Consider the following 24374-nt stretch of genomic DNA (forward strand, 5'->3'; position numbering starts at 1 on the left):
AGTTTTGGGAGAGATACTATTTATCTCTCTATCCTTAAGAACTGTAGTTACTTGAGGATAATGAAACATAATCTTAAATGAGGACCCCAAGGGTCCCCAGCAACATTGCCCATAAGGAGTTGTGTGATGCAGTTGTAAAAACATGGATGCCTTTTAGAGCTATGGAGCAGACTGACTCCATACTACCGGTAGAGTACAAAGAATAAAGTTCCAACAGACAGAGACCACAAGAATGAATGAGGGGAAAAGGCTCCCTTCATTCAGGATTGAAAGAAAAAAGGTCCAGGAGTCCAGCAAAAAAGTACTGGGGATCTCACTAGGAGAGGGGATGAATCATGAAAATGAGACATCTCTCTAACAGTCTCCTGTCATGAGCCAGTCGTCCAAATAAGGGTACACTGGGACTGACTGTCGGCACAGGTGAGCCGCCAGTACTTTTGTGAACACCCGAGGGACTGAAGCAATCCCGAAGGGTAGTACTTTGAAAGGGTAGTGTCTCGATCCTACCTTGAACCTTCTGTATTTGAAATATGAAAGTATGCATCTTTTATGTCTAATGTTGCCATGTAGTCTCCCCTTTTCAGTAGAGGAATGGCCTCCTGTAGGGTTTTCATCTTGAATTTTTGGGGATTGACATAAGTATTCGCGGTTCTTAGACCTAACATTGGGCGCTTTGCCTTGTCTTTTTTTGGAACAAGGAGGTACACTGAATAAATACCCTTGTTTACTTGTGATGGGGGTGGGGGTTCTATGGCACCTTTTTGCAGTAACGATTGTATCTCCACTTGGAGGATTAGCTGATGTTCTAAAGGCATGTTCCAGGAGTCTGGTAGATGATTGTGTGGTGTTTCTAGGAACTCGATGTAATATCCGTCTGCAACTGTTGAAAGTACCCACTTGTAGTGATTACCTCCCATGCGTGGGTAAAGAGAGAAATACAACCCCCCTACTGGGGAGAAATGGGAGGGGATCTGTATGTGGGAGTCATTGTTTAGAGTGGGTGGCTGAGTCCAAATCGGCTTGGCCCTTACCCTGACCACGTCCTCTTCTGAACATCCTATGGAAAGAGGACTGAGAGGATGACTGTTGCCCATGATCCGGTGATCGCACCTGAGGAATATGCAGACTGTGAATCCCTAGCATACCCTTTGCTACGAAAATGTGTGACAAGTGTTATAAGCACCCCACTGCATAAAAGGCTTATTGGAAATCTGCCCTAAACATTTAAGTCTTGTGCTCTTTCTTTGCTGTCTCGAGTGCATCATCAACAGCTTTCTCAAATGGCACATTATCTTCAACAGGCATATTTATGAGGGTAGCCTGTTTCTCGCGTTTAAACCCAGTGGTTCTGAACCATGCATGGTGTTTAATGAGCGTACCCTTGGCAACCACCCTTCCTGCAATGTCCACTGAATCAAGGCAATTTTTAATAATGGCATTAACTGTCAGTTGCAGTCAGCTAGAGTTTTGAGAATGTGGAATCGTAAAGGTTCTGGTACCTGTGAGAAACCTGAGGGCGTCCTCACTTCCTTCTCCCCAACATCCTCTGCTCAGGAGGCCAGGGAAATGCCCTCACCTTTGGATCCCAACCCTGGGGGTGGATATTCGAGGGAGGATCACCTGGTGGAGGAGATTTGCGGAGTGGAGGGAGGGTGTCCTTGGGTACGACACAGCATTCCCCAATCCCTTTTCATGATTAACCTTCAGTCCCATAAGGTTTTATAGGGTAATGTCGACAGATCCACTTGCCTTCCTTTCAGGATGACCTTTGGAAACACCCTTATTATAAAAGGTCTAGAAAGAGAACACCTTTAAAAGGCCCCTCTCTATATGGCAAGGTAAACACACCTCAAAACCTGTATGTTGAATCCAAGATACCTAAAACCTATGCCAAACCAGGGAGGAAACAACTAGGAGTAATGCATCCGGTCATTCAGTCTTTTTCCCTTCCCTATGCACCCACTTTCCCACATTCACATACCTTTACAACTAGGACAAGGAAGAAGCAACTAGGAGTGATGCACACTTCTAGTCTGTTTCATCACTATGGTACTGAGATGAAGAAGACGACAATGGAAGGTCAGGCATGTCCCGTTAATTACTATAACTGTGCTCAGGCAATGGAAGTGCACATACGATCAATTGAAAGGCTACAGGTGCATAAAATGGTAGACAGAGAGAGGAGAAGGGAGAACCTGCCTTGCAAGAAGGTGACAGCTGTGAGGCGAGGAGCAGGCTGGAGCCGGGGCGGCGGAGAGGACGCTGTGTGTTGCCAGGGGGAGAGAGAGCAACCCAAGCGACCGTGAGAGGACTAGAGCCCCAGCCATTACCTGAGCCGCGTATTCCTAGCTGGAGCTGGGGAAGACTCCAAGCTCCCGACGCATACCTGGGAAGAAAGTAGAAGTCGGAGAAGACTGTAGAGACACCCGCAAGAGCAGCTGAGTACCAGTGAGTGCAAGGAAGGGAACACTCGTACCGGGGCGCTAAGGGGGCAGGAACTGAGCATTTGCAAGTAGCGATACAGCTAAAACGCCTAAGAGTGTGGTTTGGAACCCTAACGGAAGAATACTGAATAAACTGCAAAGCACTGTTTGAAATGCCACAAGATTTATTAAATACTGAACAAACTGCAAAGTACCTTTTGAAATGTACCAAGATTTAGTGAATACCGAATTTAAGAGAAATATAAGGAAATCAGGTGAAAATACTGCACCAATGAAAAGCGAATGATGTACAGTTGTGAACACAGTAAAAACCTGTTCGGAGGCACTTAATGAACGAAGTGAAAGTTCATAAGAATCACTATTGAAATCAGCAGAAAAGCAAATGTGAAAGACAAGTGGAAGAACTTGAATGAACATTGGGAAAAGCCAAGTGTAAAAAGAATTTACATCACAGAGTGTCAGAGCGACTTGAATACAAGTTGTGGCAAAGCCAAGAGACTGCCATTGTGAAAGCTACAATGAATGCGAATTACTGACAAAGGATCAGAGAGGAAGCCTGTGTTGGTGAGGGGCCGGATAGAAGGTATGAAAGGTGAATGGTAAAAAGGCAAGTCGGAGTCAAAAAGCAAATACAGGGATCAAAGGAACAGGAAACAATTGGTGGCATCCCCAGAAGGCTGGTGAAGAAAAGAGGCATTGAATATTGACATTTGATACAAATTGCCAGATATGCACGGTGACGAACTATCACGAGTCATCGGTTGTGTGACCTGTAGTGGGTGTACCGTCTGGTTCGTTAACTGCACCTAGATAGAATGTCCCCTCCTGATTCCTTCGGAAAGAACCAGGGGAAACCAAAAGCATCACAAAGTGCCAAGGGTTATCGGTTGCGTGACCTGTAATGGGTGGACCATGTGGTCCAATCACTGCACCTAAACCGAGTAGCCCTATTGGAGGAGAACCACAATATAAAGCCTATGCTACCTGATAATTGCTGAAGTGAAAGAAAGGAACAAGTTACTTACCTTTAACTATTGTTCTCCAGCATGGGTCTGGCATGGATTCACATGCTCATGAATATTCCATGTCGTCAGGCTGGGAATCCTCAGTAAAAGAAAAATAGTTTCACTTTCACTTACAAACTGTCTTTCTCCTCTAAACCAATCACTGAGCTCATACTGCTCCCAGCCAACGACACCCCCAGTCAAACTGCCAGTGGTCGCGGATCTGCTCACCAGGGAATGAGGCGCAATCCTACATCACGACCCAGGGTCGCTGAACCTGAAGGCTTGGCTCCTGCGGCCTCAGAGTTCAGAGGTCACGAATTGCCGGCAGACTGCAAGAAGGTCCTTGCCAGGGCCAGAGAGTCGTCGACTCTTAAGTGCTACAGTCAAAAGTGGAAGAGCTTTGCGCCATGATGCCTGATGCAGAAGATCAATCCTCTTAGGGTCACGGCCCCACAGATTATGCCGTACTTGTTGTCTTTGGCCAAGACAGGGCTTGCGCATGACTATCAATGTGCATCTGGCGGCTGTCTCCCGCTACACCAGGTCTTCAGGACGGTCTTCTCTTTGGTCCCACCGTCTTGTCAAGGAGTTCCTCAAAGGACTGTTTCAATCGTTCCCGCTGGTGAAGGCCCCTCCCCCAGCGTTGGAACTGAACGTGGTACTGACAAGGCTCATGGGGCCCCCTTCGAGCCTATGCATCAGGCCCCTCTCAAGTTCCTTTAGTGGAAAACGGCTTTCCTCGTGGCCATCACCTCTACCAGGAGGGTAGGTGAGATCCAGGCCCTATCCTGCAAACAGCCTTATTTGACTTTTCACGACACGAGGGTGGTGCTGCAGACACACCCCTCTTTCATGCCAAAGGTTCCGTTAAGAATTCCACCTCAACAAGCCTTTGGTGCTGCCTGTATTCTTTCTGAAACCTTTGTCGCTGGCTGAAAGGGCTTTGCACTCGCTGGATGTGGCTCATGCTCCGAAGTTCTATGTGGCACGCACAAACAGTTTCCAGAAGACGTCTAAACTACTTTTGAACTTTGGTCCTGTGCACCATGGTAAAGCCTTATCCAAGGCTTCCCTCTCCAGGTGGCTCTCTGGCTGTATCACACACTGTCACCTGTTGGCAAAACGACCACTAGCCGGCCATCCGAGAGCCCATTCCACCACAGTGATCGCCGCAACAACAGCATTCCTGTCTGGTGTGCCCCTGCTGGACATCTGCAGGGCTGCTACTTGGAGGTCCACGCACACCTCCACAAGATTCTACTGCGTCGACAGGGTTTCCAGAGAGGAACCCAGGGTCGGCCAAGCAGTGCTATGCAACCTGTACGCTTGAAGGTGAGCCTGTTCCCGAGGTAAGAGTAATTGCTTCTGTTGAGCCTTGCCATCTCCCGTGGTTGTACTGCTATGTATTCTTTATTCATTTGCATGTGAATCCATGCTGGAGTAGGAACAAGTTACTTACATTTAAATATTGTTCTCCAGCATGGGTCTGACATGGATTCACATGCAAATCCTCCTGCCGTTCGCCTCTGCGGCTCTTCTTGGTCATACTGCCACTTTACGTTCTTACCAAATCTGAAGATGGCTGCCAGAGGATGGGCTTAGGGAGAGGGCAGTCATTGGTTGGGGGCCGTATGACCCAGAGCTCAGTGATTGGGTTAGAGGAGAAAGACAGTTTGTACGTGAAAGTGAAACTGTTTTTTTCTTTTACCAAGGATTCCTGGCCTGACGACGGGGAATATTCATGAGCATGTGAATCCATGCCAGACCCTATGCTGGAGAAGCATACTTTTGAGCCATTTAAGAGCCTAGAGGATCACAAAGTTAAACTGACAGCATTCTTACAAGTCAAGAGGCTCACAGCAGTTCTAGTGGAAAAGCTACCTGATTGGGGAAGTGAACCCCGAAACTTTGTGAACTGTTTACACTTGGGAAGGGAACCCCAAGGTTTCTGTGAACTGTGTTGAACTTGGGGAAGGAAACCCGTGAGATCATTTGGAACTGTGTTGAACTTGGGGAAGGGAGCCCCTAGACCTTTTGGAACTAACTTTTAACTTGGGAAAGGTGAACCTGAAAACAAGCCAGAGCTGGAAGAAGCTCAGAACTTTTATTTTGAACACTGTTACATTTGGTGCTGACATCCCTACACATTGTATAGCTGTAGTTCTGAGGGAAAGTATAGGTTTTGGACACTGAGAGGTTTTTGAGTTGAACTGGATACAGACTGGCCTTAGTTTATTTAGGTAGGGAGATCCCACCTTAGCTTAGGGCAAGATAGGCATTACTCTGTCCTGACAAATAAAGACCAATAAAGTATTTTTTTAAAGAAAAGTAAATCTCTTGTCTGTGTCTTGCTTCATGATGCCTCCACATACACCATTAATCTATACCTCCACTTGGTCCCACTGTGCTCTGTTGAAGCTGGTCATCAGAGTAGTGTTATTTGCCTTTGAAAAGCTGCTGAAGTCGCTACCTTTTTGCCTAGAGAGTACATCTTCTGGCTTTCTTTATCGGGTGGTGCTTCTGAGGTGGCTAGCGGAATGCCCACCCACTTGAGTGTAATTGTGACTAGTAGAGAGTCTCTCTTTAATTGGCCTCTAATGAAAAGGGGCTCTTTATGGGCAGGTTTGAAGTGCTTTTCAATGCACAGATTAAGTGGTTTGGTAAGGGTCGGAATAGACAAAGATGGAAGCAGGTGCCTTTTAACATATTGTAACAATGGGATATATTGCTCCACTTGCTTCCTTTGATTTAATATGTTGTCAACAAACTCAGTGTCTTCCTCTGACTGTTGTTAGGCCAGTTATTCTGAAGTCCAACTAAGGGCTTAGTAAAACCATACAACTGGGAAAGTACAAAACTCCACTGTTAGTATAAGGCTGTACCGCTTGAGTATTTGGTAGTATAGACAGAGCAGGATTATTTTAGGAGGGAGAGAGGGATGTAGCTTTGTATAAAGAAATTGTAGCATATATATGGTCCAAAGAAACACTAACACTATGTAGTATAAAAATAAATATGTTTATTTCAATACAAGTAGGCCAAGATGAATATTGGGTAAATAAGTACCTATTACATTATATATAAACACAATCATAAAAACCAACTCAATACTTTAGGAATACAACCCAAAGTATAACCTTATTAAGAATAGCTATCAGCAGTTCAAGGTGAGTCAAACTTAAAACACATTCAGAATGTAATCAACTAATCTTGGGGAGTAAAACCAGGTCACATTTACTTCTTGAAGACAGACAATAATTCAAGGGTAGTGGACTCTGTCAGTCATGCAGTGACACTCAGTTAGGAAATCACTTATTAAACCAGCCCTGTTACTAGGATACCTTTCTGAATAGTGGAACCCAAATTAATGGAACAGTATGAACCTATAACTAAATCTAGCATACCCTCCAGCTGTACCAGGCAAGTAAGACCTAATGTTGTAATAAACTATTACAGTTGCTTTTCAGATCGGTGAAACACAGATTAAGGTAAGCAATAACTCTTTACACTATTTTAGGATTGCACAAAGCAGACCAACGTCAGTAAATCCCACAGTACACTTATTCAGAATGGCACAAAGCTATTCAAAGTAGGTAAATCCCAAGTAAGACTTATTCTACACAGGCTATACAGCAGTTTATACGGCAGTTTATATGGCGTGAACTGATTGTGGAGTGACAAGATGCCTAACGAGTTACGAACAAGAGGAAATGTGTGGCGGCGTGAAACTGGTATCGTGGTATGTACCAGAGACTTGACCTGGTGATCTGTTTCGTTGCCCCCATGAGTCATTACAGCCGCAGCACTACAAATAGAAAGTGATACAGATCTTTCGTCACCTATATAGCAGCTCGGCCAGGAAGCTATCTATTCGCCTGAGCATTTAGGATTTAAACCACCTTTTTGGATTGCCTCCAAGAAACAAGTTGGAGATGATGTCTCCTCTTTGTACCCCGAAGTGAGACATAACCTGTACTCAGCTTCTGTTCTGAAGAAGGTTGGGATAAGAAAGGGCCATATTTCACAGCCCAGAATAACCAACTGAAACACGTGTCGACTAAAAACCATCTGTTGTTGAACAGATAGACACACCAATACAAGAAAGGGGTGTATTGATATGTTGTAAATAATATTTGTTACAAGGTTATATACATTATGAAAACTAATGTTAATATAGAGAAATAGGAATCTAGTATGAATGATTGAGCGCGTGTGCGCCAGGGAGTGAATTTGAATAGGAGCTGGATTTTATCATGTGATTGAAGCAAGCTTGTTGAAAACCTATGCCGATTAAGCATCACAAAATTATTGTTTTGTATTTGGAATAAACAAATTGTTTTGTGAAAATATTGATCATTGTCTTGCCACCCTCGACCTAACGGCCCATGTTTATGTTATAGGAGGCTATACAGCAGGTCAGGGGAAGCAAAACCCAGTTGATGAATTTATATACCTATTTTCTGAAAGAAATAGCTAGTTGAAGGTGACGCCAACAGGATTACTTTTGGGAAGAGGAAGACCCTATTCACAGGCAAATAAAACAAACCTACATATACTTTTAAGAATGTCAGAACACATTCAAAGAAACTTTCAAAAGCCTAATCCAGGCTGCCAGGTACTTCTTGACATCGCCGTCACTGCCGGCCAGAAGCTTGAGCGAGAGGTGAGTAAGGTGCTTCAAGGGATTTCTTTCAATTACATTCAAACTTGGGGATGTGTAGTCAAGGACACTGGAAGAGGTAATATGCTGCAGTAAAAACTGAGTTACTTGTTTTTCTTGTTCCGAAAGACACTGATCTAAGAGATCAATGAACTTCTGAGGAAAGGCAGAAAATTCGACGAGCAATCATTGCTGGTTCTTTAAACTCTGAAAATCTTCTTTGCCAATTGTGAGATTATAAAGGAAAAACGGTTCTGCATCATCGGGAAGGCGCACTACCAGGCGCTTTTTATGTACTGGGTTCGATGTGGAATATGTTTCAACTGTTAACCTGATAGTTGCCCTCCTCAGCTGAAATATTTGCATAACTGTCAACCCCATATAGGATTAAGAGGAAAAGTCCAGCAGGAACAGAATGGAATGCCTAGAATACAACCTTAATGTATGTGAAACTTTTTTTTAAAAGAGTTTGCTAGATCTGTTACATTATTTACCTAGCCCGGTTTGGAGAAAGGCCTTGGTGGCCGAAACACATGTAAACGTAGACGGGTGAATAGATGTAATTGAAAGCAGTCTGATGAGACTTCACTGACCTATGACTATCAACTAATTAAATAAGCAAAAAATCTAAACAAGAATGATTGATTTATTTTTGGGACTTTCTTTGTTGCTTGGCGCAACCCAAGAGTACACCATTATACTGATTATTCTCAAACATAAGGTGTGGGTATACCTTTCGTACTCAACAGGCCCAACGAGCACTATTATTGACGCCTCCTTCTTTGGAGGTTGAGACTTTTTGTTGCAGGGACGCAGCCCTTGTACCCAGCTTTTTAGCCTCTTTGGTGAACCACATTCGAAGGAAAGTAAGAACTCTTGTTTCTGCTCATATTTCAAAGGGACAGTTACTAACCAACTCTTTTACATGTAAGTAACTTTTTAACACTTGTTACATTTCAGGGCAAAAGGCCCAAACCTTACAAGCCTTTCCCTATTCTTGAAGCATGCGTATTCTCAGTGGTAGGGATGTGGGGGGGTCACTATTGGGCTAGTGGCCAACATACAGATCAGGATGGGTACAGATGTAGGAAAAGTCAGAGTTCCTGAGTAAGTCTCTTCAAAACAGTTAAGTAGTTCACTTTAGAGTTAGTTAGGGTCCGCAGACTTCAGAGAAGGCACCCTAGAAGGATTCCAGCATTGGGCCTGGACGAACTGGATGAGAGAACTCCCAATCACATGCATCACCCCCAAAGTATCACAGGAATCACAGAAGGCTTAAGGTAAGTAATACCCCAGCCATCACAGTATGTCTTCAGGATCTGCAGCCGAAAACCTGGTCCCTGAATTCCTTGTTGTGGTGGTTGAAGAAAGGACACTGGAAGGGAATTTGCAGTAGGGATCAACAGGGAAGACTCCAGGCAAGAGTTTCTTTGCTGCTGTATGTGGCTCTGTGGTTTTGGCACGCCTTTCAAGAGTCAGGAGATGACTGAATTATTGCTGGTCAGATTCTTGTCATTCACTCGGTCCAGCACTCTGGTGAGGGGACTTCTCGGATTCAAATCAAGTCTCTGGAGGTCCAGCAGGATGTCACCAAAGTTCCAGTGAGATTCGGAATTCGGAAAACCGTGCAACGCACAATGGCTCGAGGTCTCAGGGTATCGCAGCCCGGCAAGGTTGTAGCATGCCGTGGGATGGTTCAAAGTGCAGGTCTTCTTGAGACTAGTGGATCCCACCAGCCTCTGGGTAGGAATCATTGTGTTCAGTAACCCCCGGGTCAATTGGAAGGAAGGGTTACAGCCAGCTCTGGTTGCACTGCAGGTTCTTCGGTTGCTGGAAATCGCTACAGCTATCGTTTCTTCATCTTCCTCTTTGGTTTCAGCTCCAAAGGGATGCAAAGTTTTGGACTCTTCCCTCGCTTCCTGCCTTCTCAGACACTCTGGAACCTGGGCAGGGAATACAAAGGATTCCCGCCAAAGACACAACTTCCACTGAGGTTGTTCCTGCCTAGAATGGCAGGGGAAGACCTCAAAAACAGCACACACACAAGAAATGGCAAAAGAAGGAGCCCAGCATTTTAGCAAAAATGGTGGCCCTTCTGGCATTACCGAGGCTGTATTAATAACCTCTGAGTAATAGTGACTAAAAGTCATAAAAGTAGTTGCACTGCCACCAGCCACTCAAGTAAACTTGTAATTTAAATAAAATGTTACCAGGTAAGTAAGAAAGGGGATCCATTGTATCCCCCCCAGCACTCCACATAAGGTGGGGTGTGCTGGCTCAGTTATACAAAACGTAAACGAGAGGAAAATCCCTCTTTACTACTTGGGAACAGTAGTTCACTCACGTATATGAAAGAGAAATTAACACAGGAGCCCAAAGGGGCAATCCAGCCTAAGCCCAAAAGTTGTAGGAAACTATAACTTCAGCCATACACTATGGAGGGACATACAAAGTCACCCATAAAAAGAGTAAAAGACTAGGTGAGAGGGAAAAAAGATTCCACATCTTCTAGGGACAAGGTAAAATAGTTACCAAGTCCAAGCAAAAAAGTTCTGGGGTTGACACAGGTCAAGAAGACGTATCATAATTATGAAAATCTTACCTAACAACTGTTGTGTATCATATTTACAGTGGTCTGTCCCTCTCTTTAAAAGGTCATTATTATAAAGAAGCTGCTCATCAATAGGGGAGTTTGCCACTGGTTCATCTGGTATATCTGAGTATTGTATGAAATATTCATCAGGGTCTGTCCCAGAGTCGTCTTCTATAAAGGCGTCTTCCCCATTATCATCATCAAGAGCTATTACAGAGTTATCATAGGTGTAACATGGCTCCATTTTAGGGCTCTTAGCTGTGGGTTCTCCCTTCCCTTTAGAGATTTCTGTTTGCATTGATTGATATTGTATTTATGTGCTACTTCTTGTATGGTTTTACACCGAAATAAAGCTGAAAAGAAGGAGGAGGAATGATTAAAAAAAATGTGATCTAAAGTTCTATATTTCAGGTATTAAACAGATTAAAAAAAGGATATATGGAAAGGAAAACAAATTAGCATTAATGCTACACAAATGGTTTCTGGCGTGAAACCGGACACAAATTCTCTGTCAATTGAGAATCCAAAAAGGGTGGTAAAAAGCATGGAGATGAGGTTTGTTGTTTTGTTCTGGTGGCTAATAAATGATAAAATAATGTATGTGCTTTCCTGCAGGACAAAGTCCAGGCTCAGGTTTCATGGCAGTTTTTTTGATACAATTTAGATGTATTCATATTTGTTCTAGGATGTGAATATTGGAAACATAAATCTAAATATTTTTTTAAACTTCACAAGAAATTTGGTGAGAGATTGCGGTGCCCCTGTATGTTCCAGGCTTGAACAGACCAGCACAGAAGTATTGTCTCCCCTTTACAGTCGCACCCAAGATGATTATTTGGAGTGAAAATGTTGCTAGTAGCACACAATCTCAGTCTTGCAGACGCATGTCTTTCTTTAAGCAGAAAATTGCAAATGGTCAAGTCTGAAGGACAAGGCCCATGAATGGCAGTACAGGAATTAGGAAGGGTTGAAAAGCTTATACCAGTACTGAAGGGCTTTTATTTAACAACTGCATCTTCACACCTTGTAATGTACCCTTATAGCAACATCTGCTTGTCCAGTACCAAAACAAAACTAAACACGGTCTGCCACAATGGTCTTCTACTCTGCATACAAAGGAAACTGCTCTTACAGGAGCACAGTTCTTTCCGTACAATAAGGGCAGGTTTTGAACAGTTTCAGATTTGGCAGGCAGGTGACGAAAGCATATCTTTTTTTAAGCCAATCAAAATGATGCCACAATGCAAGGGGTGATACAGGCCCTCACAGAAAAAGGAAAAAAGAAAGAAAATCAGAAAAACCTTTACCTTAACAGGAAGTAAAACATGAAGACCCGACCTTGAACATCCCTCAAACGAGAAATAAGAGAACCTGCGTTGGTAGGTAGGTTGTCGCACAGGGTCCTCCTTCAAACATTTCTTATTCTACAATACTATGCTTTAGAACCCTATTTCCTTGTTCATCCTCGTTACTCCTACCCATTGTTCCCGCCTGTCTGATTCAGACTGGCAGTCCACACCCTGACAGGCACTGCCTAATCCAAGCATGTTCCAATACCTTTAAGAAAATCTGTAAAGCCCAGATGAGAGGCTTGCTCCTTTGCTTCCCCAGTAGTGTCTTCCAGATGGTGGCGAGGTCATGCAGACACCATTCATGGGTTTCAACTGCACCATCCAGATGAGCTGTTGTTTCCACCGCTGTCATTTCATCGACCCAAGTAATTATCCACACGCAAAGACAATGGATAGTATTGACCCCCTAGAAAAAAAGCAAGGTATTAATCATTAAAGTCACCATTTATAAACTGAAAACCATAAACTGAACAATAATTTGGTGCTAAAAGAATAGGTGTTATATGCGCCTAAATGACTTGTACTCATTTTATCAATCACAGAAGGAGGAAAAGCCAAGCCTGTGCAACTGCAATATACATATTTGATGTGCAGGTTAAATACAGATTACTTCAGCTATTCAAGCCACTGAACTAGCTGCTGGAAAGTAGCAACTCATCAAAGCAAACGACTTTTTGAACTTGAAGCAGTGCACTGATCCGCACATTTATGCACTTTAAGCCTCATTAAAGTGCTGACCGAGTCTTTCTGCCAGCCAATCAGAGTTGGACCTGTGTCTTGAAAACTTAGTGCTACATAAGACTGAGTTGTAAGAACAGCTACTACAGTCATTGTTCTTACAGCTTTGCAAATAGACTATGTGACCACACAGATGCCAAATGAAGGCATGCTCAAATGAAGTAACCTGTGGTGCTAAAGCTGCTTCCCCATGAAAGACAGCTGCTGCCCATAACTGGGAGCACTGCCCAAGTATTAGCTCAAAGAGAAATTGAGCCAAGCGCCGCTCTTAAAGTGAAACTAGTAAGCCGTACTGGAAGTGCTGCTCTTATTGAACCAGTGCCTGATTTAACCCTGTGGAGGCCTCTAAAAAGCTGAAATTTCAGGCCCCCCCTCCCGCCCCTTGCAAATGATCTCCTTATACGTTTTTAATTTACTGCACTGTTTTGGTACCTCTTCTTTTTTTCGGAGGCCGGCATTGACTGGTCTACAAAAGAGCGACTACAAACAATATTTACGCTTTGTTCAAGAAAATTAAAGAATTCTTAAGTCTAAGACAAAAATGAGTAAAAGTGCCTGAACAAGGTAGATTCATTCTGTTATGGTAGAAATTGGACGGTGAAGTTAATCAAACTTCATCATAATGCAGAAAAGAGAACTTAGTAACGCAGATGTTGGGTACCGTTTATATACTCGCCAAAGTTCTCGAAGCTTCAACTCGCGAATATTCTACTAAGGTCGGAAATCAGCTGGACCTCGCGACACACAAACTCAAAGAAAACATAGTTTCTGGAGGTTTCTCGTCACTAGCGTGCGACTGCGTGCGCTCTAGTGGGATAACATTGAACTAAGTAGTGTGCACGTCGGCAGCTAGATGGAGATGACCATCACTACTGTGCATTACACGTACGTAGTTTGCACCAGATTTATTTACAAACTGACAGCTGCCAGAAGAAGAGCTTTTAAGAGGCAAACTGTTATGTGAATCTGATGTCTCTGGTTTATGTACTTTAAGTTGTTAATGGGTACATTACATGAATACAGTATTTTCTCTATACTCTATAAAGTCTTCAATATAAAGTTTTTGTTCATTTCTTTTGAGTTGATACATTTTTTTCTATCTTTTGGAAACAATTTAAGAAAGCTTGATCGTAATTTTCTTTCAAGATCAAATCAATATTATTATTTTGATCCGTTGTCGCAGGGCCCTAAAAGGAGTGGGGCCTATAGACCGGTGCCTACTTTGCCTATTTGGCAATCCGGCACTGAATAGAAACCCTGTTGGCCATGCCCGTAAATGCAGCTAAATGGTGCTATGTTCATGGAACAAAGTGTGCATTAATCTTACCTGCAGACAAGCTGCCAGTACACTAAACAGGGGTGCACGCCATCTCACAGCCTCTGACAGAAGGAAGCGCCACGGTGCGGGATCCTCCCAGCTACAGAAGAGCACTTGGAAAATATCACTTGTGTTGCCTGGCGGTGGCTGGTGCCTCCAAGTCTTTACCTCCTTGCACACAACGTCCTTCTCACTCCCCAGTGGTGCTGCAGAAAATTGTAGGTTCTCAAAGGCCAGAGCCAAGTGATCCTGCAGGGGCACATCACCGAAATCTACCAGGATAGAGTGCACCTGATGGAAGAGAAAAAGAAAATGTGTCAGTCTGGTGCACATCCTCAAGTGCAGGACACATAGGTAGAGATGTGCCAATAACATACACATGCCCAAGTGAAACAGCTGTGAAGATGAAATGCCCGTAGCTGGGGGTTGGTGGCATGTACCACTTAATACTCCAGGAAGCCGAGGTATACTTCCTCAAATACAGTCAGAGGTAGGAAGAACTAGGGCACATTAAAGAGACGACATCCTTTAAGAATAATGGCAAGAGCTATACAAGCAGAGTAGGCCAGAGAAAATTCCAAAAACTGGATACAATCTAGAAGAGAGAGAGAGAGCCTAAGAAAAAGAGAGGGTGAGACAAAGAAGTTAGACGAAGACGGCAGGCGAGTGACTAAAGCAATGAGTGAGTGAGGTAGAGAATAACGGAAGATAGGAAGATTTGGAGAAGAGATGGAAGGGAAAAGAGCTTATAACGTGGGTGAGAAATAGAGAAAACAGGTAGATGAATGTGATAGGAGTGCAGTGAGCCCTGCAGCTACATTCAGCCATCCTTTTACACATTGCAGGGCTCAGTAAACACAAAAGACAGTGTGAGGGTGCTGCACACAACAGAATAGGGAATCTGGCTCTGACTGGAGTCACTATGCTAATTTGGGGCAAACACTTACTTGGGCGGATGGTTAGCAAGAACAAAAGATCGCAATTTCAATGCAAGGAACATACATATAAGCTGATTAACGCCTCTTTACTAGAATTAAAACACCCTGGGGCTAATTTTTGAGTTCCCCGCAATTACACAGCGCCTACCATTTCATTTTAACTTTTGGGGTAAACAGGACACTGCTGCATAATATTTCTCCATTTGCACATCAAAGTGCATAAGGTGAGTGTAAAATGGTGGCATACTCGTACAAATGGAGAAAATGGTGCCTGCCATGTACCTATGGCACGTAACATTTACACTGGATTCTTATGGGATCCGTCTGCTTTTGGATGCTGTAAAAAGCAGGTAGATTCCACTGAATTGACTGAATAGTTCTCCTAAAATCCAGGCCTGGACTTAGAGTCCAGTCTTACTGGTTGGTACTGTTATGAGGATTTTACTCTGGCACTTTTTCCAGGGTCCAAGTACATGCATCTAACATTAGGTCACAGGGTTTTCATTTGGGTATACCAGGTTCTCTAATGGATGGGGTGGCAGAGCACACTAGGCTACCCCTCAGGACTGAAGCTGAAAGCTTTACTTCCCCTCAAAAAGTCAGGACCGGTTAAAAAACCAAGCAAAAAGATTGGGGGTCGATAGAAACTTTGGAAGGAAAGTTGCTAAAAGAGCAACCTTTCCTAACAGTGGGCCCTGAGTGGATATTTAATGCTGAGCCAAAGTCAAGCAGTCTGTGTTTAAGAGATGTGTAATGAGTTCCGCCATGTTTGCTGACATTGGTTAAGAACCTGCCCCATTCAAATACCCCAAAACAAAAACTAGGGAGCACAGGGACAGCTGGATCTGGCAGATCCCTTATTTTTGACAGGATTTTCTTCCAAGTATGTCTGCATAATACAGGATCACTACGTGTGTGAAGTTGCTACTATCCTGCAGTTCCACCAGCAAAGGAGGTAGTAGTCTGGCATCACTTTGTGCAAACACGTTGGGCTGGGGGGGAGATATTATCTTAGGAAGTCCTTATAGCAACATTCTCTAGTCGTCGTACATTTGGATGATTTATGGATCATTGCTCCAATGTGTGCCCAGGAATTAGGGTCAATTACTACTCCCAGTTCCTCCTTCCATTCGTTTATAAAAAGGCAACTTCATCATGATCAATTCATTCTAGACATCTTTAGAGTCTGGACACATGATCCTAGCCAATGTAGTCCTTTAAAGCGAGTTCCTAGGAGAAGCCATTCTAGAACACTTCATCTGTACCTGCAGGTCAGAAATGCAATGCTGTGACTGGGTGTACTGAAATCGCTTAGCATCAGTCACCTTAAAACAAGCCTTGCAGTTCTCAAACACTTAGGGTCCAGAGAGACGTCTGGGTTTCCCATTGCTGGAGAGAAGGGACCAAGGCCCATATCAACCCCTCACCCCATCGCTGCATCACCTTTCTTTAAGGGTATACGGAGGTCTGTGTGGAAGAAAACAACCAACCGGCACTGGATCTACCCAAGTACCGGCCCAATCGAAGATATGGGATAACCGTGGCAAGAAGACGTCACGTTTATAGCTCTGAAACCCCAATCCACCAACCCAACTTCTCTCATAAGAATTTTCCTGAGAGCCTTCAGCAATTTGTTGGCCCAAACAAGAGAGAAAAGGCCTCATTATAACCCTGGCGGTAGCCGTGCCTGCAAAACAGGCACGGCTGCTGCCGGAGTTGCATTTTTCCGGCACCCTCGAATCAGCAACTACCGGGTCCTGCAGAGTTTGGCGGAACCGGTAATTGCCCATTAGCGGGTGCCGGTAATATGGGGCTCCCCATCCCCATTCGGCCCCATAGGGTTGAATGGGAATGGGGATCTTGGATGCACCAGCACGTTCATAACGGTGCCGGTGCATCCACGAGTTGTGCTCGCGGGTGCAGCTCTGCTAGGCAGGCCAGACAAGGCGGGCTGACAGGCGCCGCAGGCACAGCTCGTAGTATGGTGGTGCGGTAGCAACGGTGCCTTACCGGCACCGTTGTTACCATACTGCCAGGGTTATAATGAGGCCCAATATGTTTTGTTTCAAAGGCCCTCAGGTGTTTTATTTGGGAGTACCAGAAACACGAATAGCACTCTGGGAACTAGGTTCATTTTGATGTTGGCAAAAATCCTCCTTATCCAGGATATCTTCTGGGATGTCAACCTGTCCAACATGCCAGCAAGGCACTGAAAAATTGGGAGGATATTGTGCTAATACAAGCTAGAGTGGATGTGCCTAAGCTTTACACCAAAGTAGGGTATCCATAGTGGTAAGGCATCATGGAGCAGACACAGACAACAGGTTCAGATTTGGTCCTTAAAAGCTTTATTCACTTAAAAGGCAGTATAGAGTAAGGCCTAACTTGCCCTATTCTAAGGTGGAACTTCCCTACCTAAAGACAACTAAGGATAGTCTGTGTCAGGAAGACCAAATCAAATGTCTGTGTCCTAAACCTATACTTGCCCTCACAAGTAACTTTATACAATGTCTAGGGATGTCAGCATAAAAAGGAATAGTGTTCAAAGTAAAGTTCAAAGCTTCTTCCAGCTCTCGTCTTATATTGAGCTTCCCCTTCCCCCAAGTTCAAAGCAGTTCAAAAGGAAATGGGGGTTCCTTCCCCAATACAGTTCCTTGGGACACTATCCGGCTCTTTTGATATTGGTTCTCCTTCACTATTTCACATAGGCAGTTCAATGTTTTCGCTTCAAAATCACAAATTCAAGAGGTTGCTGCAAAACACGAGCAGCTTCATGGATACTTTAATTGGCTTCGCCATACAGAGGCACACGGTCTAGGCGCAGTTGTCAGACCACGCGGTCCACCCATTACAGGTAACACAACCGATAGTCCTTTCCTGACTGCTTTCCATCAACAATATGCCACTGCTTTCATACACCAGTATCACACTCTTCTGACACTGTACTGTGGCTTGGTTGGCCACCATGCATTTATTATACCATCTTGTATTTTCCTGGTTCTTTCCCAGGCAAGCTTTCTCATAGCATGCAGTTCCTTGAACTCTTTTGGCTTTGGTCAATACTTGGTTTCTCACACCATACCATTCTGGGTCTTCTCTTGTCTTTGCCTATACTTGTGTTTCAGAAAATACAGTTTGTGGCATCCGTTACTTTCACCACCTTTCGTCACTCGACTCACAAGTGCTAAAACATGTGTTTACTCTGTGCGGCATTCAAAAGCATTTATAATGACTTTCAGTTAATTAGTTATTCAAACATACTTAATTCTTGCTCTGTTCGGTATTCAAATGTACTTGTAAAGGTTCTCATTTGGTTCGGTATTCAAAATAATGCTTACGGCATATTCGCCTGCCAACCCGGTGTTTCCCAAACTCACCGGTCGGAGCTTACGGTGTCACCTGCCAACCCAGTGTTTCCTACAATCACTGGTCAGAGCTTACGGCAAAGCAAGGTCTTGGTCGCCATGGGTTCTCAGTCTCCTGTGCGGTGTCTCGCTTCCTGCCCAGCAGCTCTTCATGGCCTGGCTCCCCAGCGATGCTCCACCTGCAGATCAGGATTTTTGCAAACGTTTTGCTCAGTCACGCCGGCCTCCCTCACGCGGACTGCTAACGGACTCTAGCCTTCCTTAGTTTTACTTCCTGCTGCATTAACTCTGCATCTGTAAACGTGTCTGGAGCGCTCCGCTTGCCACACCACTGGTCTGGAGTTGCCTTCCCAGCTGCTGCCTCTGCCTCCACAGCTGACTCAATTTACACAATCATGTCGGCTTTTAAAGTTCCTCCCACCTTGATGAGGCCAGGAAAGACTAGACCGCTCACCAGCAGAACGGTAGTTCTGCCTTACTCGTGCTGTACTTCTCCTTGTCCCAGTACATAACGGAGGCCGATATGTGTCTGTATTAACAAAGTGAGGATGTGCCTCCCTAATTGGTCTCTTCCTAGTCCCAGTGTTGAGCTGGTGATTCTTGGGGCACGTTTGGGGGGAAGAACAGGAAAAGGTCTGGAAAAAGCATACAAAGGCTTGAGGGATGGTGGGTTCATTATGAAAGGGAAATGAGAGATACCATGTCTCAACTAAGGACGTCCCGTCCAACGGTGGGCAGTCATAATTTCGAAAAAAAATGTCGACAGACAAAAAAATTTCGAAAAAAAAAATGTCGACTTTCGTTTTTTTTAATTATATATTTAGTTTCGGGGTTTGGGAGTTAAAAAAAAGGGAAAAATTTTAAAAAAAATTAAAAAAGGGGGGTTGGGGGGGAACCCCCCATTTTGAAAAAAAAATGCATTGAAAAAAAAAGTCGACATTTTTTTTTCGAAATTTTGACTTTCGACATTTTTGTAGTCGAAATTATCACTATGAACCCCGTCCAACTACTCTAAATCTCCTCCACCCAGGTGATCCTCCCTTGCATATCCAACCCCAGGGTCGGAATACAAAAGCGGTGGCATTTCCCTGGCCACCCGAGAGGAGGCTGCAGAGGAAAAAGATCTGAGGACACCCTCAACTTCTTTACAATAGCTAGCGACCATATGAAGCTCCTTGCAAACAATCAAACCTTGCGTCTTAGTATAACTGACCAAAAAGCCTGAGACGGCTTCAGAAGTAGCCAATCCCCGAACAGTTGCAGGAAAGATGGACTCTAAATCCTTCATGTATAGAAGCAAATGTCAGCATATAATGCAATTTCATCAGATCCCACCCTTCCTGTCTGTCACTGAATCTCCTCATTCGCTCCTGTTCTCCGGGTGAGTGGTTCCATGGAGAGAACAAAAGATCAGGGGTGATAAGGGGAAGCACTGCTGGGTACACCCTTGAGATGCTGATAGGGTCTGTGAATGACCATTAGGTTTAATCCTAGTGCTGAAATTGCGAAAGACCACCTGAACCACTTAGGACTCCATGGAATGGGGATTTACCACCCTTACCGGCACTTGTAATCTGGCAGTAATTCCGCCAGATCAAGTGCCGGTAACTGTAATTCTGTTTGCCAGTAACCTGACGGTATTACTGCCAGGATACTGGCAAACTCTTAATGACGTCCATTCTACCAATCTGCAAAGTACTTGCGTGCATGAACCAAATTACTGTACATTTTGAAACAATATCAAAAACTAATTATTTCGGCAACATAGACCCCAAGAAACTACTGACATACTTCTAGTAACACAGGTTTTTATCTCATGCAAGACTAGTAAAATCTTAGTCCATGAAGAAATGTATTTTCACATAGCTTACTTTGCACTAGAGGGTGCTACTTTTAAGAAGTTATTATGTTACAATGTGACATACTGCTTTCTCTGGCAGTCACAGTAGAACAGAGAAAATGCCTCAGCTCAGGTTATAAACTTGAGCAAAGGAAAGTTTTACTGCCTTTTTCACTGTGTTCTCAAGTAGTCAAAAAGAAAACAGAATATGTACATGCCAGAACGGGGGCCAGGTGTTTAGATAGCATCCGGGTCTGTGGCTCAGTGGACTAATGCATCCAAAACAGGGACCTGTGTTTGACCTTGTTAGGGAGAATTCTCACCCAAGTGCTGAATTCCCTCTACCTCGGATTCCTCCAGCTCTTTTGCTATATTTTGGGACTTTTAACTTTTCATTTTCAATGTGTTTTACTCTTGTGTTCTTTGATTATGGAGTTTTAGATAACCCCATAAGACCCGTAGCCTCAGTTGTAGTTTTTTCCCAGAACGTGTGCCACCAGTCTTCTGCCAGTCTGACACACAAAGCCTTGCGGAAATGTAAGCTGCAATCGCATAAGAAATTCTGTAGTGGGGAAGGTAGGGAGGGAGCGATATGGAATACGTCGTCGGACCATCCCATCGAAAGAACTTTACCAGGTAAGAGAGTAGCTTGTTCTTCGAGGGGATTGGGTCCTCTGACGTATTCCATATCTATGACAGACTCCCAAAGCAGTACCAATACAAGGAGGTGGGAAAAGAATTTAGAAAACAGAAATTTAGCATGCCCAATCAAATTGCGGAGTAAAGGACCGCCTTGCCAAAGGCCAGATCCTGCCCCCGGATGGAATCGAGGGAGTAGTGACGTACAAAAGTATGTACCAAAGCCCAGGTGGCTGAATCACAGATGTTGCGAATAGGAACACCCCTCTGCAGGGCAGTAGAGGCACCCCTGGTAGAATGGGCCCGTAAGCCGACCGGTGGGTCCTTACCCGCTCAAGCGGTAACACTCAGAGATAGCCAAAATAATCCAACGAGACAAAGTCTGTTTCGTCACAGCCTGTCACAGATCGTCCACTCTGACCCGGGACATGCGTGAAATATAAAAGCTTAACGCTCTCCTAGGATCAAGCCTATGGAGCCTCCCCTCTTCCTTACCAGGATGTGGAGGAGGATAAAATGCCGGAAGAACAACCTTCTGGCCTAAATGAAATTCCGACACCACCTTCGGAAGAAAAGAAGGACAAACTCTAAGGACAACCCTGTCCTTATGAAACACAGTGAAGGGTGGCTTAACTGAGAGTGCCTGTAACTCACTCACTCTGCGAGCGGAAGTGACCGCAACTAAAAATACAGTTTTCAGAGTTAACAGTCTCAAAGGGCATGAATGCAAAGGCTCAAACGGAGCACCCATCAGAAACTTGAGAACAAGGTTCAAATCCCAACCGGGCACCTGGAAAGGTGACGGAGAGAACACATTAGTGAGCCCTTTCAGAAACTGAGAAATTAAAGGAATTTTAAAATAGGAACACTCTTCAGACGAGCACTTAAATATGGACAGTGCTGCCAGATAACCTTTAATGGTACCCACTTGAAGGCCCCTTTGGGCCAAAGAAAGCAAAAAAGACAGAACCATGGGAATTTCACATGCAAAAGGATCCACATTCTTAACCCTGCACCAGTCGCAGAACTTTCTCCAACGGCAACGGTACAGGGACTTTGTTGCGGGCCTTCTGGCCGAAAGCAACACCTCCATCACGTCTTCAGGGAGGTCCCAATCCTTATACCTCAACCTTTCAGAAACCAAGCGTGAAGGTTGAGGGACCGGACCTCTGGATGTAGAACCTGACCCCCCCTCCTGTGAGAGCAGATCGTCTCGGTAGGGAAGACGACGTGGAGGGCAGATGGTCAAGTCGAGAAGGTCCGGGTACCACGTCCTCCGGGCCCACGCTGGAGCAATGAGGATCATCCGGGAACCGAACCTCCGTAACCTCTGCAGTACTTGCGGGGTGACGGGGACTGGAGGAAACGCGTACAGCAGTGGGAATGACCACAAACGCGTCTCCTAAGGCTCCGTTTGGAGGAAATTCCCGCGAGCAGAACCTCTCGCACCTCCGGTTGACACTGGAGTCGAAGAATCCACTTGAGGGGTCCCCCAAAGGGTGAAGATCTCCAGGAGAATCTCCTGAGCCAACTCCCACTCGTGAGAGATCGCGCTCTGCCTGCTCAGAGTGTCCGCCGTCTCGTTTTCGTCTCCTGCCAGATGAACTGCCGAGATCGAAACTTCCTGCTGGATTGCCCAGAACTAGAGCTGCATCGCCTCCCTGCACAGAGGAAGTGACCTTACCCCCACCCCCTTTTTGTTAAGGTAGTGCATGGCCACCGTGTTGTCCGTCAGGATCAGGACATTCTTTCCTCGCACAGTCGGCAGAAAAGCCTTCAGGGCTAGCCTGACGGCCCTCAGCTCCAACAGATTGATATGGAGTCTGGACTCCGACAGAGACCAACGATCGCTGACTGTCAACTCGTTGGCATGAGCTCTGCATCCTGTGAGGGATGCGTCCGTCACGATCGTCACCTCCGGCCAGGGCAGCCAAAATGGAGCCCCCCCTCATAAGATTGCCTTCGTCGGCCCACCACAGAAGGTCCTGGTCGACCGAAGACGGCACCTGAACAGGGTCCGACATCCTGCTGGAGGACTGAGACCACTGGAGCTTGAGTGCCCATTGCAAAGATCTCATCCGCAACCTGGCCTCTGGCACCAGAAGAATGCAGGATGCCATGAGGCCGAGCAGTCTCAAGAACTCGAACGCTGGGAGAGTCTGGGCAAGTTGAAACTTGTGCAGCATCTGCTGAATGTGATGAGCCCTTACCTGGGGAGGAAAACGCTGCCCCAGGGACGTGTCGAGCACTGCTCCGATGTACTGGAGCCTCTGAGTTGGTGTCAAATGGGACTTCTTCAAGTTGAGGGAGAAGCCCAGCTTGTGGAGGGAGTGGCAGGTGACTGACAGATGATCCAGGACTTGCTCGGGAGAGCGTGCCCTGATCAACCAATCGTCCAGGTAGGGGTAGACGTGAATCCCCCCTTTCCTGAGGTGCGCTGCCACCACTACCATGAACTTGGTGAAGACCCTCGGTGCGGATGTCAATCCGAACGGCAGGACCCGAACTGAAAGTGCGAGTCGCCAACCGCAAACCTCAGGTACTTCTTGTGCTTTGGATGGATCGGCACATGAAAATAAGCGTCCTTGAGGTCGAGAGACACCAACCAGTCCTGAAGTTGAAGGGCCTGGAGGACTTGAGAGAGAGTAACCGTCTTGAACTTGTCCTTCCTGAGGAGTTTGTTCAAACCGCGCAAGTCCATGATGGGTCTCAATCCCCCGTCTTTCTTGGAAATCAAAAAATAAGGGGAATACCATCCCTTGTTCCTCTCCGCTACAGGACCAGTTCTATGGCGCCTTTCTCCAGCAGGGATTGAATTTCCTGCGCAAGGAGCAGATCCGGACTCTTCAAAGAGAGATTCCCCGGAGGATTGTCTTGAGGCCTCTGCCGGAAAGGAAGACAGTAGCCGTGGGTTATGATCTCCAGAACCCACACATCTGAAGTAATGGCGCGCCACTCTGCAAGATGCTGTGCCAGCCTTCCCCCAACCGGCGAACCATGGGACATGGCCTCATGACTGAGCTGAAGCGGCTGCAGCGTTGCCTGAGGGCAAAGAGGCAACAGCCCGAGCGGCCTTGGCACCTCGAGTACCTTGTTTTCCACCTCTGGCACTCCTACAGTGGCCCCTTTGACTGGCAGCTCCTCTCGCTTTACCAAAGGATGAGTAATAACGAAAGGAACCTCCCCTCCATTGCTGTCCCCTAGGACGAAAAGGCAGAGGTTGTCGAACTGCAGCGCCCAACGACTTCGCTGCAGCTTTGGAGGTCTGCAACCTCTCAAGGCTCTCGTCAGCCTTGCTGCCAAAAAGATGTTCCCCGCCAAAGGGCATGTTGAGGAGCCGGGCCTGCACATCAGGAGCAAACCCCGACTTCCGCAATCACGCAAACCTGCGTATCACGGTGCTCGCCGCCATGGACCGGCTGACGCAATCTGCCATGTCCAAACCCGACTGAACGGCCTCACACATAGCATCCTTGCCAT

At 45.5% G+C, this 24374-nt stretch overlaps 1 protein-coding gene across 1 annotated transcript in view; it reads right to left on the bottom strand.

The window, feature by feature from the left end:
• The window catches only part of SPG11 (SPG11 vesicle trafficking associated, spatacsin), a 1688331-nt gene that overhangs the window by 764401 nt on the left and 899556 nt on the right, over positions 1-24374 (bottom strand). The window contains exons 26-27 of the mRNA XM_069624201.1: positions 14122-14403; positions 12262-12462 (exon numbers count right to left, since the gene is read on the bottom strand). Coding sequence (XP_069480302.1) covers positions 12262-12462; positions 14122-14403 — 483 coding nt within the window. The remainder of the gene's footprint in view (positions 1-12261; positions 12463-14121; positions 14404-24374) is intronic.

Source organism: Ambystoma mexicanum, chromosome 11 (genome assembly GCF_040938575.1).
Source record: "Ambystoma mexicanum isolate Mex_15411 chromosome 11, UKY_AmexF1_1, whole genome shotgun sequence".
NCBI classification, from domain to species: Eukaryota; Metazoa; Chordata; class Amphibia; order Caudata; family Ambystomatidae; genus Ambystoma; species Ambystoma mexicanum.